General features: G+C 31.2%; 1 protein-coding gene across 1 annotated transcript; it reads left to right on the top strand.

The window, feature by feature from the left end:
- Positions 1-72: 72 nt before the first annotated feature.
- Positions 73-11,513, top strand: LOC127734489 (sugar transporter SWEET1-like). The gene is made up of 6 exons (XM_052244392.1): positions 73-206; positions 2,961-3,038; positions 5,749-5,872; positions 7,012-7,173; positions 7,961-8,080; positions 8,673-11,513. The coding sequence occupies exons 1-6, from the start codon at positions 139-141 to the stop codon at positions 8,757-8,759; spliced, it is 639 nt and encodes a 212-aa protein (XP_052100352.1). The 5' UTR covers positions 73-138; the 3' UTR covers positions 8,760-11,513.
- The last annotated feature ends 2,813 nt before the right edge of the window (positions 11,514-14,326 follow it).

Here is a 14,326-nt window from a genome sequence, read left to right as displayed (position 1 = left end):
CTTAGAAAATGTAAACTTTTGAAAACTTTAAGATTCTTATTCAAGTTATTGGCACATTTAAGGTAATCCTGATAAGTAAAGGTATAAGTTAACTATGTAATAAAGTTAATAACCAGCTGGTGTAGATCAGTAATCATAATGGACACGTTTGTAATTGTTGAGAAACTAACACAAGGTCTAACAGTAATTGCGTTAGCTAGTGGCATGTAAGTTCAAGACAATTATTGGAACAGAAGTAATATATGTAAATATCAATGACAGTTGGTTACATTTATGTCTGGATCTTGTGAGATGCAGTCTAAGTACCAAAATATCCTTGAAAATATATAGCCATTAACTACATGCTCTATAATATACCTGTTTGACTACAGCCACTTAATACTGCAGAGATTTACCTTATCAGTTCAAGTTATGTTGAGTACAGAGTTGCAAATTAAGAAAGTCGAGTTGTGAGATATAAAAGTTGAGTTGTGATTTATAAAAGTTGAGTAGACATTTATAAAAGTGGAGTTACTATTTATAAAAGTCAAGTTTCAATTTATTAAAGTAGAGTTGTGAGTTACAAAAGTCGAGTTCTCAGATTTATAAAAGTGGAGTTCAGCTATTTATAAAAGTCGAGTTATAAAAGTTGAGTTGTGAGTTACAAAAGTTGAGTTGTGAGTTACAAAAGTCGAGTTGAGATTTATATAAAAGTGGAGTTGCTATTTATAAAAGTCGAGTTATAAAAGTTGAGTTGTGAGTTACAAAAGTTGAGTTGGGATTTATAAAAGTCGAGTTGATCGAGATTTATAAAAGTGGAGATGCTATTCAATTTATAAAAGTCGAGTTTCAATTTATTAAAGTAGAGTTGTGAGTTACGAAAGTCATGCTGTGAGTTATAAAAGGCGAGTTGTGAGTTAAAAAAGTTGAGTTGCAAGTTACAAAAGTTGAGTTGAGAGTTAAGAAAGCAAGTTGAAAGTTACAAAAGTCAAGTTGCGAGTTGAAAAAGTCTAAAACATTTGAAAAAATAAATGATTTATTTTTCTGGTAGAAAATTGGACATTCATTTAAAATATGAATGAGAACTACTGATTTTCCAAATGAAAACTGCCATTTCTATTCAATTAAGATTAGAGTGGATTACGTTCATAAAATCAGTAAAAGAATAGATGTGTCCATCTGATGAAAAAAATTTAAACCATGAATATATATAAAAAACCATATCCCCCCTTGAAGTTAAATGTTTGTTCCCTCAAGTTTTTATATATTTGTATATATTTGTTTTAATTGTCATTTTGAGTAATGATACTTCAATTATAATAAAACAATGTGTTACTTTAATTTACAAACATTCCCAGCTTTATCATGTTTATCATGTTTATAATCATGTTAATTACTAGATCGTTTAAAGTTAAAGAAATAATATTTTTCTTTGCCTGCAACAAAAGTCGCAGTATGCAAGACATAGATATTAAAATCTGGCGGTGGCGGCGGCGAAGGCGTAAACTATTTGTTTATAAAGCTTTATATTTCAGAAGGTAGAAGACCTGGATGCTTCATACAGTTGTTTGCAGATACCTTATATGTTACGAAGTTTCAGTCTGTCATATATGTACATTGTCCTTGACCGCATTTTCATGGTTCAGTGACTGCTTGAAAAAAAATTACAATTTTTTGTTAAGTGAAATACTCACTTATTATGAGTAATTATAATCCTCAGGATAACTATATTTGGTATATGGGTTTCTTGCAACGTCTACATGTCCGTCAGGTTCACCTGACCTCAACCTTATTCCATGGATCAGTGATCAAGTTACGTGGTCAAGTCTGTATCTCAGATACTGTAAGCAATAGGTCAACTATATTTGGTGTATGGAATGATTGTAAGGGGTCACAGGCACTTGTCTCAGAAAAAGAAATTCCTATATACCTTAATATAACACATTAAGGTATATAGGAAATTTTTTTTCTGAGACAAGTGCCTGTGTAAGGGGTACATGTAATTGACAGGTTTCATCTGAACTTGACCTCAATTTCATGGTTTATTGAACAATGTGTAGTTTTTGTGGTTTGGTCTATTTCTCAGATACAATAAGCAATAGGTCAACTATATTTGGTGTTTGGAATGATTGTAAGGGGTACATGTCTGACTGACAGATTTCATCTGACCTTGATCTCAATTTCATGGTTCATTGAACGAATGTTTATTTTTTGTGATTTGGTCTTAATAATTTATCAGGTACTGTAAGCAACAGTGCCACTATATTTGGTGTATGGAACGATTGTCAGGTGTACATGTCTGTCTGGCAGGTTTCATCTGACCTTAACCTCATTTTCATGGTTCACTGGACAATTTTTAGTTTTTGTAGTATGGTTATTTCACAGATATAAGCAATATAGGTCAATTATATTTAGTGCATGGAATAATTGTGAGGTGTACATATTTGTCTAGCAGGGTTCATATGACCTTGACCTCATTTTCATGGTTCATTGGTCAATGTTAAGTTTATGTGATACTTGTAGTAAAACCTTCATATTACAGACTTTCAATATAAATTCAATGATAAGTAAAACAGGCGAGACATTTCAGCATGTGCACTTTTGTTATATTTATATAACCCAAATATTATTTTTGAATTAACAGGGATTAAAACCCACTTAATATGACTTTTCGTTCAGCTTCATAGCTGCAAAGAAGTTTTTATTCCGACAAGGGAAATTAAACTTGCTTCAAATTATAATTTGAGAGTAAAACTTAATGATTCTGGAAATGAGTTTCTGGAGAGGACAATGATAAATCTCTTACACCTATGGTTAACCTGCACATTTTATGTTCAAAATGTGAAACTTTAACCTATACTCAGAGTCTAAAAATACTGTAATAAATTTATCAGAGACTACCAAAAATCTCTCTTCAAAATATGATTATTCATTAATGTATACAACTGAATATGAATTCCTCATTTTTTTTTAAATTTCAGACCACCATGTATCCATATGATAAAGACTGGTATCACTAAAAATGTTCCTTTTATTTTTTTTTTTCTTGGAATGATGAAGTAAGTATAAATATAAAAATAAGGAGAGGTGGTTTGATTGCAAATGAGACAACTATCCACCAGAGGACAAGATGTGGAAAAATACAGGAAACAGTACGACCTTCAAAAATGAGCAAACCCTTATTTTGCAGTTGTTATATAAACTTGAAATATAAGTTCAGTTTTGTATACAAGGAGTTCGTGTTGCTCTTGCTTAAGGTGTAATACCACCAAATCATAGTACGTCACATCCGGTTGCATACGAAAAAGGGTCGAAAAAAAATATTCCCTTGAATTTGACAGTTGTAGGAAATTAATCCTACATTTCATTGCAGTAAAAAAATTCTGAGTCATAAACATATATCTTGGGTGTTTCAAAGCACCCTTATTTTTTATACGACCGTATATTGGTATGACGTTGGCGTCCGAAGACACATTGGTTTTCGCACAATAACTTTAGTTTAAGTGAATGGATCTCTTATGAAATTTTACCATAAGGTACAATACCACAAAAGGAAGGTTGGGATTGATTTTGGGGGTTATGTTACCAACAGTTAAGGAATAAGGGGCCAAAAATAAGCATTTTTGTAACTTCCAGACAATAACTTGTGTTTAAGTATATGGATCTCTCTGAAATTATACCACAAGTTTCCATACCACAAAGGGATGGTTAGGATTGGCTTTGGGGGTTATGGCTCAAACCGTTAAGGAATAAGGGGCAAAAAAGGGGAAAAAACAAGGGTTTCCTGGTTAATGGACAATTTAAAAGCAGTGTAAGGGAGGTAATCCAAAAACAAAATTGTACAATGTTGGATTACCTCCCTTACACTGCTTTTGAATTATCTATTTAAAAAAGAAATTGTTGGGGGCAATTTTTTTTTTCATTTCAGATTTCAGAAATTAAAAAGAAAATTTCTTCAAATATTTTTTTTTTGCAAAAAAAAGGGGGGGGGGTAAATTTTTTTTTTGGGAGGGGGGAGGGGAAATTTGCAACAGCATAGTGTATTGCACAAAAGCAAAAAAAAGGGGGGGGGGGAAATTTTGTCTATAGTACTGGACAGGATAAAACTTTACACATGCCAAGTATTTCTTTATTTGAAACAAAGATAAATTCTGCACAATTTTTTGAAAAGTGCAAATTTAACAAAGACTAATAGGGGAAAATCAATGGTGGTATTACACCTTTACGTCACCTATGTCCTTCAAAAATGAGCAAAACCCATACCCCATAGTAAGCTATAAAAGGTTCGGAAATGACAAATGTAAAACAAGTCAAATGAGAAAACTAGTGGCCTGATTTATGTACAAAGCAATAAACAAACAAAGAAATATGATATACAGCAACAAACGACAACCACTGATAGAAATACAGGCTCCTGACTTGAGACAGGCACATACAGATGTTGCGGGTTAAGCATGTTTGCTGGCGCCAAACCCTCCCCCTAACCTGGGACAGTGGTGTAACAGTATGACATAAGAAAAAACTGTAAAAATCAGTTGAAAACTCATCAGATCAATACAAAGCACATAAAAACCCTAACAAAAACACAAAAAACTCAAGTACAGATCTGAGAGTACTTGCAGTTACTGAAAGCTTGTTCAAAGCCAATAGCAACTAATAAAAAAAATCATGTGTCTAAGACTAAATATCAAAAAAGATTTAGTGTTAAAACGTCATTAATAGTCAGAGAAAAACATGACCTTGTGCAATGTAAAAAAAGTCTACCTAAATGTCAGTTAGTGGACATAGCAATTCTCGGAAGTCAATGTGATTCATACTAAATGTATACTCCTGGTAAAGGTTTTTGGATACAGTTTTAGAAATATAAAGTAGAAATATAAAGTTTTATGTTTTCTGATGTGGAAAAATCAAGAATGATTTTAATAATAAGGATTAACAAATGATAAAGAAAATAGATATAATAAAAAATCTAGAAGTTATGAAAATCATGTTATTTGCTATGATAAGCAAAGGACATACATACTTATATCAAGGACCTTTAACATGTTGACTTAGCCAAGAAAACGTTAACATATATATCCTTGTAAATCACACGGGAAATAAATCTGTCTTTGAAAAAAATAATAATCATCTACAGATATCCATAAAAATTGTATTTCAATATTTCAAGCTCCTAAAAGTATATAATATATCTAGTGGGAAATGTTGCTTGAATTTTCAGGATGATTTCAAGTTAATAAGAAAAAAGCATATTAAATCTGCTTTGTTGTACTTGGCAGAGAAGCAGCAATTTTAAGCAAAAGTCTTTTATTTGACCCAGTATGGGATGGAACTCATTACCACTTGTAAGCTACCATGAGAAGGAACACCAAGACTATTCAATAATCTGATAGCTTACTGTAGATTCATTTGTTTTTATGGGTACCAATTTTTGTAGATTACAGAAAACTAAAATTTTGCGGTTTTGCCAATATTTGCATACAACATGTACAAGCCTACACACTACATCAGTATGAATGACTTATTACAGATAGTAGTGTAGCAAGAAAAACCCATGGTGTACTGGTGTCCACCATTACCACACACTTAACAGCTAGGAACAATTTATGGTTTACTAGTTGTCCAGTTAACTGGCCATTACAGTTTGGTCTTTCATCAACTGTTTTCTTTGATACAGCCAATAATTATATATATTTAACCATAGAAGTGTAGTGGGAACAAGTCAAGGTGTAGTTCATGTATTACCATCAACTAATTGATTTATTACAGTGGTGTGGTGGGAACAATTTATGGTTTAATGATATCTAATGCTACCTTACTATACATCAACCTTTTAGCCATGATCATGAGTGCTGTAGGTGTAGTCTCATACATTGCCATGACTAAATCCAAGGTAAGTTAGTTAAACTTCATGATATATTTTATACTATACTTTAGGAATTATTTTCTGAGCTTGTTTATATACTTAAAACGGTTAGGAACTTATTTCATCTCTTTAGACTAAGCTTACTGTAGTTGTTTTGAAATTTTATGTAATATAAAATGTGGTAAAGTATTGTTTTAATATCCTGACTGTAGTTTGCTCCAACCTCTGTACTGAGCAGAGCTCATGTTTACTATGTTGATTTGTACATATCTTGTCCGACTCTAAACAAAATTTACTACTACTTCTTCTTACTTTGAGATAAAGGCTGTATGTTGAAAGCCTTAAGTTTTAAACATTTCAGAAGACAAAATCTACTACACACAGTTCTTTATCTGACAAATTGATGCATGCTGTTTGCCTTTTTGGAAGTGAAATAACTAAACTCATCTTCAAAAAATTTGAGAGATTAAAACTTTGAATGCCAACTTTTTTGGTAATTTTTTATGTTTTTTTTTTAATTTCATATTTAAAAATAAATGGGGAATGTGTCCACGGGACACAGATGATGCCCCCGCTTGCATATAATGTTATAAAGGAACATAACTCATGAACAGTAAAAGTGACACTACCCAAATTTGTACTTGATCTGACTTTTGTGGTAATAAGCATTGTGTATAAGTTTCATAAAATTTCGTTGAGGTAAACTAACGTTAGAGAACGGAAAGCTATTTTGGGACATACGGACATACAGACGGACAAGGGTAAAACTTAATGCCCCTTCCACTAGGGCGGGGGCATAAAAAAAATTAAAAAGGGTAATGCAACTATTAAACATAATTGCTAATAATGTATTCCAGAAAAAATATTCATATAATGATGTAATTTAAATGGCCCCTTAGATTATATTTTGCCTGTCAGAGTCATCCAGTGTTCGTTCATGAATAAAATTATATTTTCCAGTCAGACATATCAGAATTAACTTAAGTTCCATGATTAGACACATTTTGCTAGTGAGAATAAAGCAAACTTCCTGGATTGGGGATGAAAAAGAACTTCATTATAACCAACTTCATGTAAATTTTGATATACAGAATGGATTATTATATATAGGTTATTGAAATATTCACAACTTTGAAAGTTAACCTTGTTTCCAATTGATATTTCAGAGTAAACCATTGCTACAGGTGTTATTTGGATCAACATTTTTATTAGTAAATCACTGGTATTGTGTTCGTATTGTGGTACATGAAGAACAAGTTACAGAACAGTATGGACTGATGATGTTCTTCATCAGTTTGGTACTCTTAGCATCTCCTGCTTTGGAAGTGGTATGACTTATTTGTTAGCTTTTCTATCTATAAGACATGTGTGAACTATTATAATATGTCTGCTAACTGCAAAAAAAAAATTAGTCCATTTATCATAAAGAAAAGATTACAAAAAAGCTTATGTCCAAGTTAAAATTCCAGGAATTTCGACAAGATTAATGATGTCTTAATAAAGCATCTGAACCTAAATGTTGACAACACCAATGTGATGTAGAATTGCTACATCTTACTTCTACAACCTTCAATGCAGGCTTGACAAAAAGGACAGTAGTTTCAAACTTTCATTCGATTGAATAGAATGTTTCTGTGTATTTTTCATCCAAAAACAAATTTTGTGGATTAAGTAATTGCTAAATTATTATTTACTGGTAAGTGGAAAAAGTGACTTTGTTGAAAATCACAAAAATTAAAACTCACAGGTTAACATTCTACTACAACATGTACAGGAAGTCAAGAGTCCACATTTATTAATCTTGTATTGTAATCAGTTGTTGAAGATTCACAAAAATAAATAAAAAATATGTGAATTTACAGTAGGTATTATAGCTAACAGCCAGGTAATTCCAACTTACAACTTTATCATGTGATATTGTGAATTAATGAATTGTTGTGTGTTCAGTTATATAAGTTTTTGCACCATTTTGTATATTGGAAACATTAGAAACTGCATGAACTTTGTTAACATGAAATCTATAAACTTTTTGAATTTTTAGCAAAAACAGAAACTAATGAATTTGATTTTGGACCCTCAACAATAAATGCTGTAAACATACTTTTATATTTACAGATTGAATGTATGAAAGATAAAAGTGCAGAAGGAATGTCTGTAGCTATGATTGTTGGAAACCTCAGTTGTTCTTTTGCCTGGTTGTTTTATGGAATTTTACTCAAAGATTTCTTTGTCTATGTAAGTATTTTGTTATACTTTTGTACATAGAAATTCAAGATATTTGACAAAGACATCTATTCATTATTTACAGATTATACTTTGTAAGAGGTAATAATTTGAATTAAAGTGTAAAGAAAGCAAAAGGTTGTTTAAATGTATTTATGATATAACAGTTGTGACAACCCTATTTTCAAATACTGTGGAGTCATTTGTTTTCATGAATACCAATTTTAGTGGATTGAGTAAAACTTGCATTTTTTTGGATATTTGATATCATGGTTTTGCCATATTCTGCATATAAGACTAAAGAAAATTTGTAATTCCTTAAACATTCAAATTTGTGGTTCACCTGAATCCAGGAAATCATCGAAAATTGGTATCCCATGAATAATAATGAATCTTGTACTGGGGGTATATCTAATTCAAATAATGATGCGGTACATTGTACACACTATATGTAATTTATTAGAGTATTTTATATGTGTACAAATACCATAGGCCTTTTATATTATGATAAAGTCATGATTTTGAAATACTTTCTTTCAACCACAACAACATTACCAAAAAGATCAAGGAAACAGCATTACACTACAATTGTTTGTTATTGCAGGCACCAAATATAGTTGGAGTAGCTACAAACCTTGGAAAAGCTGTTGTAAAGGTCATATATGGTGGAAAGAAAGATAAAACAGCTTGACTGTACAGAAATATTATTTGCTATCAACAATAACTGTTATAGAAATCATAAGGGGTAATGCTTCTATAATGGAAATCTAATATAACATTTACTCATTGGAATATATTTTAAGTTTGTTTTATATAAATAAATACATGTTAATCAAGTAAAAATAACTATTAGTAACATGGCAATTTGACATATCTTTTTTCTATATTTTACAACAAGTTATTTTTTATATGCATATTTTTGCCTGGGGCATCACTGAAGAGACATTAATTGGTGAAATGCATATCTGGTGCAGTAAAATTTATATAATAAATGTTTTTATCCCACTTGATGCAGTGGAAGAATCAGAATTACTGGTATATTTATCCAATGTTTGGTTATTATATACATGTGTATGTATTTGATACTTAATATTGTCCAATCAGTAACACAATTAACCAATGCTGAGTTAGTTCATTTATTTTAGGGTACTTAATTTTGTTTACTGAATAGATTACTCATTATTAAGCCGGTAAACCAATTCAGTCTTTAACTGTATGGACTGGAAATTAATCCCTTCAACAATGAAGACGTACATACAAGATATGCAGTGTCAGAGCTAATGCTAAGTTATTTTGAAATATCATTGTGAAGGTGGAGGTATGATAAGAACCATTATTTTGCCCTGGAATTGCAAAACTAGTAATTTGTTTTCAAGTGTATTACTGTGACTTGACAGTAAGTGTTGCACTACACCTATTGCAGTTCATTCCATATTCAATTTGTTTTACCAAATTAAACTGTTCAACTGGTCACAAATTTTTACAATTCCAAAACTTTTTTTTTCATCTTTAATTCCACTAAATTGCTATTATGAAAATTCTACTTAGGGGTGTTAACCAACCTTGACAACCTATGTGGGTCACTTGCAAGGGGTCATGAAATTGAATTTGAAAATTTCTATACCGGTATATATTGTTATTGTAGTCTTTTGAAAAAGGTGATAGGTAGTAATTTTTGAATTACCAAAAAAAGTGTCCAAATACAAGTTCTTGAATTATTTCTTCTGAATTGGTATTTTTCTGTGCATGCTACTTGGCTTTCTGTAAATGAATATCTAAAATACTTGGCAAAATATACTTTAAACTTAAGTATGTTCTCTTGAAGATTCAAAAGGAGATAAGATAAATATTTCAAAAGATCAATAATTTTAGATTATCTCCCATGGATGACTCTACAATAATATGAATGTATAGAAATTTTCATTTTAGTTTTATAATAGCAATTTAGCGGAATTAAAGTTGTATAGGATTGTAAGAATGCTTATTTTATTGCCTTGCACTTTGTTAACTTGACTGTGATTTTCTACAGCAATTGGATAACATTTCTGTCCAGTTTAACAGTTTGGGTTCATAAAACAAATTGCAAAGGGTCAAAATTTTGAATGAACTGCAATAGGTGGAGAGCAACACTTACAGTCAAGTCCCAGTAATGTCATTGGTTAATAATAGGATGATAGATCAGGTGATTTTAGTGCAGATATGTTACTTGTATGTGATGTCATCAACTTCAGGAAATTGATTGTATGATTGATTGATTGTTGGGTGTTTAACACCACTTTCAGCACTGTTGGCTATTTCATGGGGCCAGTTTTTATAGGTGGAGGAAGCTGTAGTACTAAATACTAATGAAAATATCTCGAGGATATTTTGGATTTTTTACTTGCAATTTTGCATTTAAATGCAGGGAGTTGATGCCCTGAAGATAAAATGAAAACAAAATTCAAAAATATAAATACTGATATCTGACAGATAAATGTCTTATAAACATCTTAAGGATTTAATTTGATGGCTTTAGAATACTTTCAAATTTTCAAATCCAAGGGGCCCAAAAGGTGGTCTTATTATACCTTCTGCTTTGAATGTGTAAAGAGAACATGTACATAATTATTATAATACACAGCTGCTTTTTTAAATCCCTAATTTGATCTTTTCAGTAAGGTAATTTATTCAAAAAACACCAGTGCCTTTAACCATGCCTCACATCCAGGTTTGTGATTTTGGTTTCAGCAATATTTCAGACCAAAAACTTTTTTTTTTTACTTAACAGGTTGTAGTGTAAGAAATAAATATATTTATTTACTTGTGTTTTTTAAATGCATTTATTTACAGTGATACTTTTAAATGTTTTTTTGCCTATAAAAGAATTTATCTTTATAAAATAGTCTAGTCACAAATTGTATAGTTTAGCCATTTTGTTCTACTATTGCTAAATAAATAAAGGTATTATTTAAGACAGAAATTCAAATTGCCAGACATAAAATGAAGACTGATTTACTCAGTCATAGGTGCTATAACACATTTTTTTAACCATATATTTTTTATAAGGACATTTTGTGTGTCATCAACATATTTTATGTAAAAACATAATGTAAAATGTTGTTATCTAAAGGAGAAATATATAATGGTGCTTTAATTGTGATATTTTTTCCCTTCTAATAAACTTTTAATGTATAAAATATACAGTTGTTACAAAATTTGTTTATAATTAAATTTTACAGTTGCATTAACATCACATGTATTTTAATGATTTTGACTTAGTTAGAATCAGTAGATATTCGGAGACAGTATAAGAGAAGTTGCTCATTCACTTTGTTATATATTCTGAAATTGCAGTTTGTTATATTTTTATGCATTAAAAAAACTTGTTGCCGATAAATTGTGTATTAAAAATGGGTACATGTAGTTGTATACAATATATTTTTTTACTAAATAAAAATTGAATTAATTTGTTCTACCATTATATTCTATATTTAAAATGTGTAAGGCTTTTTCAAATCTTGGTCGATCATCACAAGTTTATGATGTTTAAATGGATCAATCACTTTAATTGAATAACAGAAGATATAGAGTTTTTTTTTTCAATGAGACTGTAACCCAAGAACACAATAAAGCAAATAAGACATCAATAGTCTACCATCTAAAATACTGAAATATTTTATGAATCCAGCTTTGAACTAGTAAAAAGAGATCTTTTTATGCCCCACCTAGGGGCATTATGTTTTCGATCTGTGCGTCCGTTCGTCCGTCTGTCCCGCTTCAGGTTAAAGTTTTTGGTCAAGGTATTTTTTGATGAAGTTGAAGTCCAATCAACTTGAAACTTAGTACACATGTTCCCTATGGTATGATCTTTCTAATATTAATGCCAAATTTGAGTTTTGACCCCAATTTCACAGTCCAATGAACATAGAAAATGATAGTGCGAGTGGGGCATCCGTGTACTATGGACACATTCTTGTTTTGTTTTAATCATGGATATCTAAGAAATAATCCACAGAAAAGATGTTTGTATAAGGTGATTTCAATTAAATGTTACATCTCAGTTAGTTCTTCAATGCTGAATAATTCTAGCCTGCAATTGTCTAATGAAAGAACCTTTGTGATCACGCTCGCATTCCCCACATTGTCACTGGGCAAACAAAATCTCACCAGATTCCTATGTTCAAAGACTTATATAACTCCTACAAAAGTCAACTGATAAAAATTTCTTCTGGATATGCACAGTTAATATATGTCCTCATTAACTATAAAGTTGTGTGGTTTCATAGGAGTTGCACTGACAAATTATTGCAGTAGTATATTGAGGTCAAAATTCTAAGTTCAAGGGGCCAAAACTCCTAGAAAAACATTGAATCATAATTTCCAGTCGTTTTGCACTTCTACATAGTACCAGTATGTCCTAAGTACCTGCAAATTTTCATGAAATTCTATTGTGTGGTTTCAGAGGAGTTGCGATGACATACTGTTGCAGTAGTATATTAAGGCCAAAATTCTAATTTCAAATGGGCATAACTCCTAGAAAAAAAATTGAATCAAAACTTCCTGCTGATATGCACATTTACATAGTCTGTCATTATTATCTACAAAGTTCCATGAAATTCTGTTGTATGGTTTAAGAAGAGTTGCAATGACAAACTGTTGCAGAAGTATATTAAGCCAAAACTCAAAGGAGTATAACTCCTAGAAAAAAATAAACTGTTGACACAGATATATGTCTCTCCTGTCAGCAGAAAATTGAAAAAGACAGCAACATTGCTAAATAATTCAAAATCTCGGGACCATGACCTAGTGACATGGCCTCGAAATTGTCTTCAAACTAATATGTACTGATAGTAAAGCAACCTTATAGAAAATATCATTGATCTATTACAAGTAATACTTATCAAACTAACTTTAGCAGAAAACTTAACAATTGTTGACGCATCTGCCGCCACCAGAAAAACAATACCTTTGTCTCGCGACTTTCATCTCTGGCGAGACAGAACTAAATTTTAATTTCCTGTCAATATGCACATCAACATAGTATGTCCTTATTATCTACAAGGTTTCATTAAGTTCTGTTGTGTGGTTCCTGAGGAGTTTCTATGACAACAATGGGTTAATGAACTGACAGACAGATGGACAGGTCAAAAACATTATACCCTTTGCAACTTTGTTGTGTGGGGTATAATAAGGCATTAAAATAGATCAACTGGTTGATTAATGTGGTGTCGATTAAAAACATCGTATTTCCAAGTACCAGTTCACAAACATAGCAGTTAGAACAATCAGTATCACAAGAATTCTTAACATGAAGGGAGACCTAATTGCACTAAGTGACTAAGTGAATAGCTATAGTTATTTCATCGGCAATCATCTCCTTATTTTCAAATGAAGTAGTGCACCTTCTATTTTAATGCTGATTAGAGTGATTTTTGGGGTTTCCCATATTAAACATGGACTTGAGGTAGATACAATTATTAAAGGGATCACTTCAGGGAAGTTAACTCAAAAACTGGCAATAAAAATTAGCAAATGTAATTTATTTCAGAAAAAAAATTGTGAGTAGTTCCTTAATACACTCATATTTGACCTTAAAAGGTTATGTATATTTCCAAATATACAACTAAAAAAAACAACCATTTCACATGTACTTAGTGCTATTTGCAATTTTTAGAGTAAAAAAAAACAATTAAAATGACCTTTGGAAATCCTATCCAGAATAAATGTTGAATGACAATAGCCTCTTTAAATGTTGTATTAAGATCAACCATACTGAGGCTTACATATGATCTGTAGCTATTGTGGTAATTCCACAATTCAGTTTTTATTCTGCTAAGAGGACAGAAATCTGTGATTGTCAGGAAATGTTCTAAATAAAACAAAGAGTAGGACAACTGAGACAAAACAAATACTGAAAATGGAGCAGAAAACTAGTAATTTGGCCAAAAGAGGAGCAACTAATACACAAAACTCATACTTGATTTATAACTACTCATCACCAAATAATATACCTTATCTTACCTTCCTATACATTTCTATAAATATCATTGGTTAAAAGCAACCGCTTGGAGACCCTGTATATTTAATATGGGGCTACAAGGCGTGGTTTATTTTAATAAGTTAGTAGTGGTGTTACATTCCTTTATAATAAATTGTTGACACAGAGATATGTATCGCCTGTCAGCATTTAATTCAGAAAAAGACAATCTGATGGACAGCAATATTGCTTATTAATTCAGTCGCCTGACCATGGTCTAGTTGGCAGGGCCTGAAAATGGT

This window comes from Mytilus californianus, unplaced genomic scaffold, assembly GCF_021869535.1.
Source record: "Mytilus californianus isolate M0D057914Y unplaced genomic scaffold, xbMytCali1.0.p SCAF_3, whole genome shotgun sequence".
Classification (NCBI taxonomy): domain Eukaryota; kingdom Metazoa; phylum Mollusca; class Bivalvia; order Mytilida; family Mytilidae; genus Mytilus; species Mytilus californianus.
Note: the sequence above shows the minus strand (reverse complement) of the source record. Positions and strands in the feature narration are given on the sequence as shown.

Coding starts and splice junctions, on each gene's coding strand:
- LOC127734489 (XM_052244392.1), top strand. CDS start 139: ATGGACACGTTTGTAATTGTTGAGAAACTAACACAAGGTCTAACAGTA. Junction 7,174..7,960: donor CATCTCCTGCTTTGGAAGTG/GTATGACTTATT, acceptor TTATATTTACAG/ATTGAATGTATGAAAGATAA. Junction 8,081..8,672: donor TCAAAGATTTCTTTGTCTAT/GTAAGTATTTTG, acceptor TTGTTATTGCAG/GCACCAAATATAGTTGGAGT.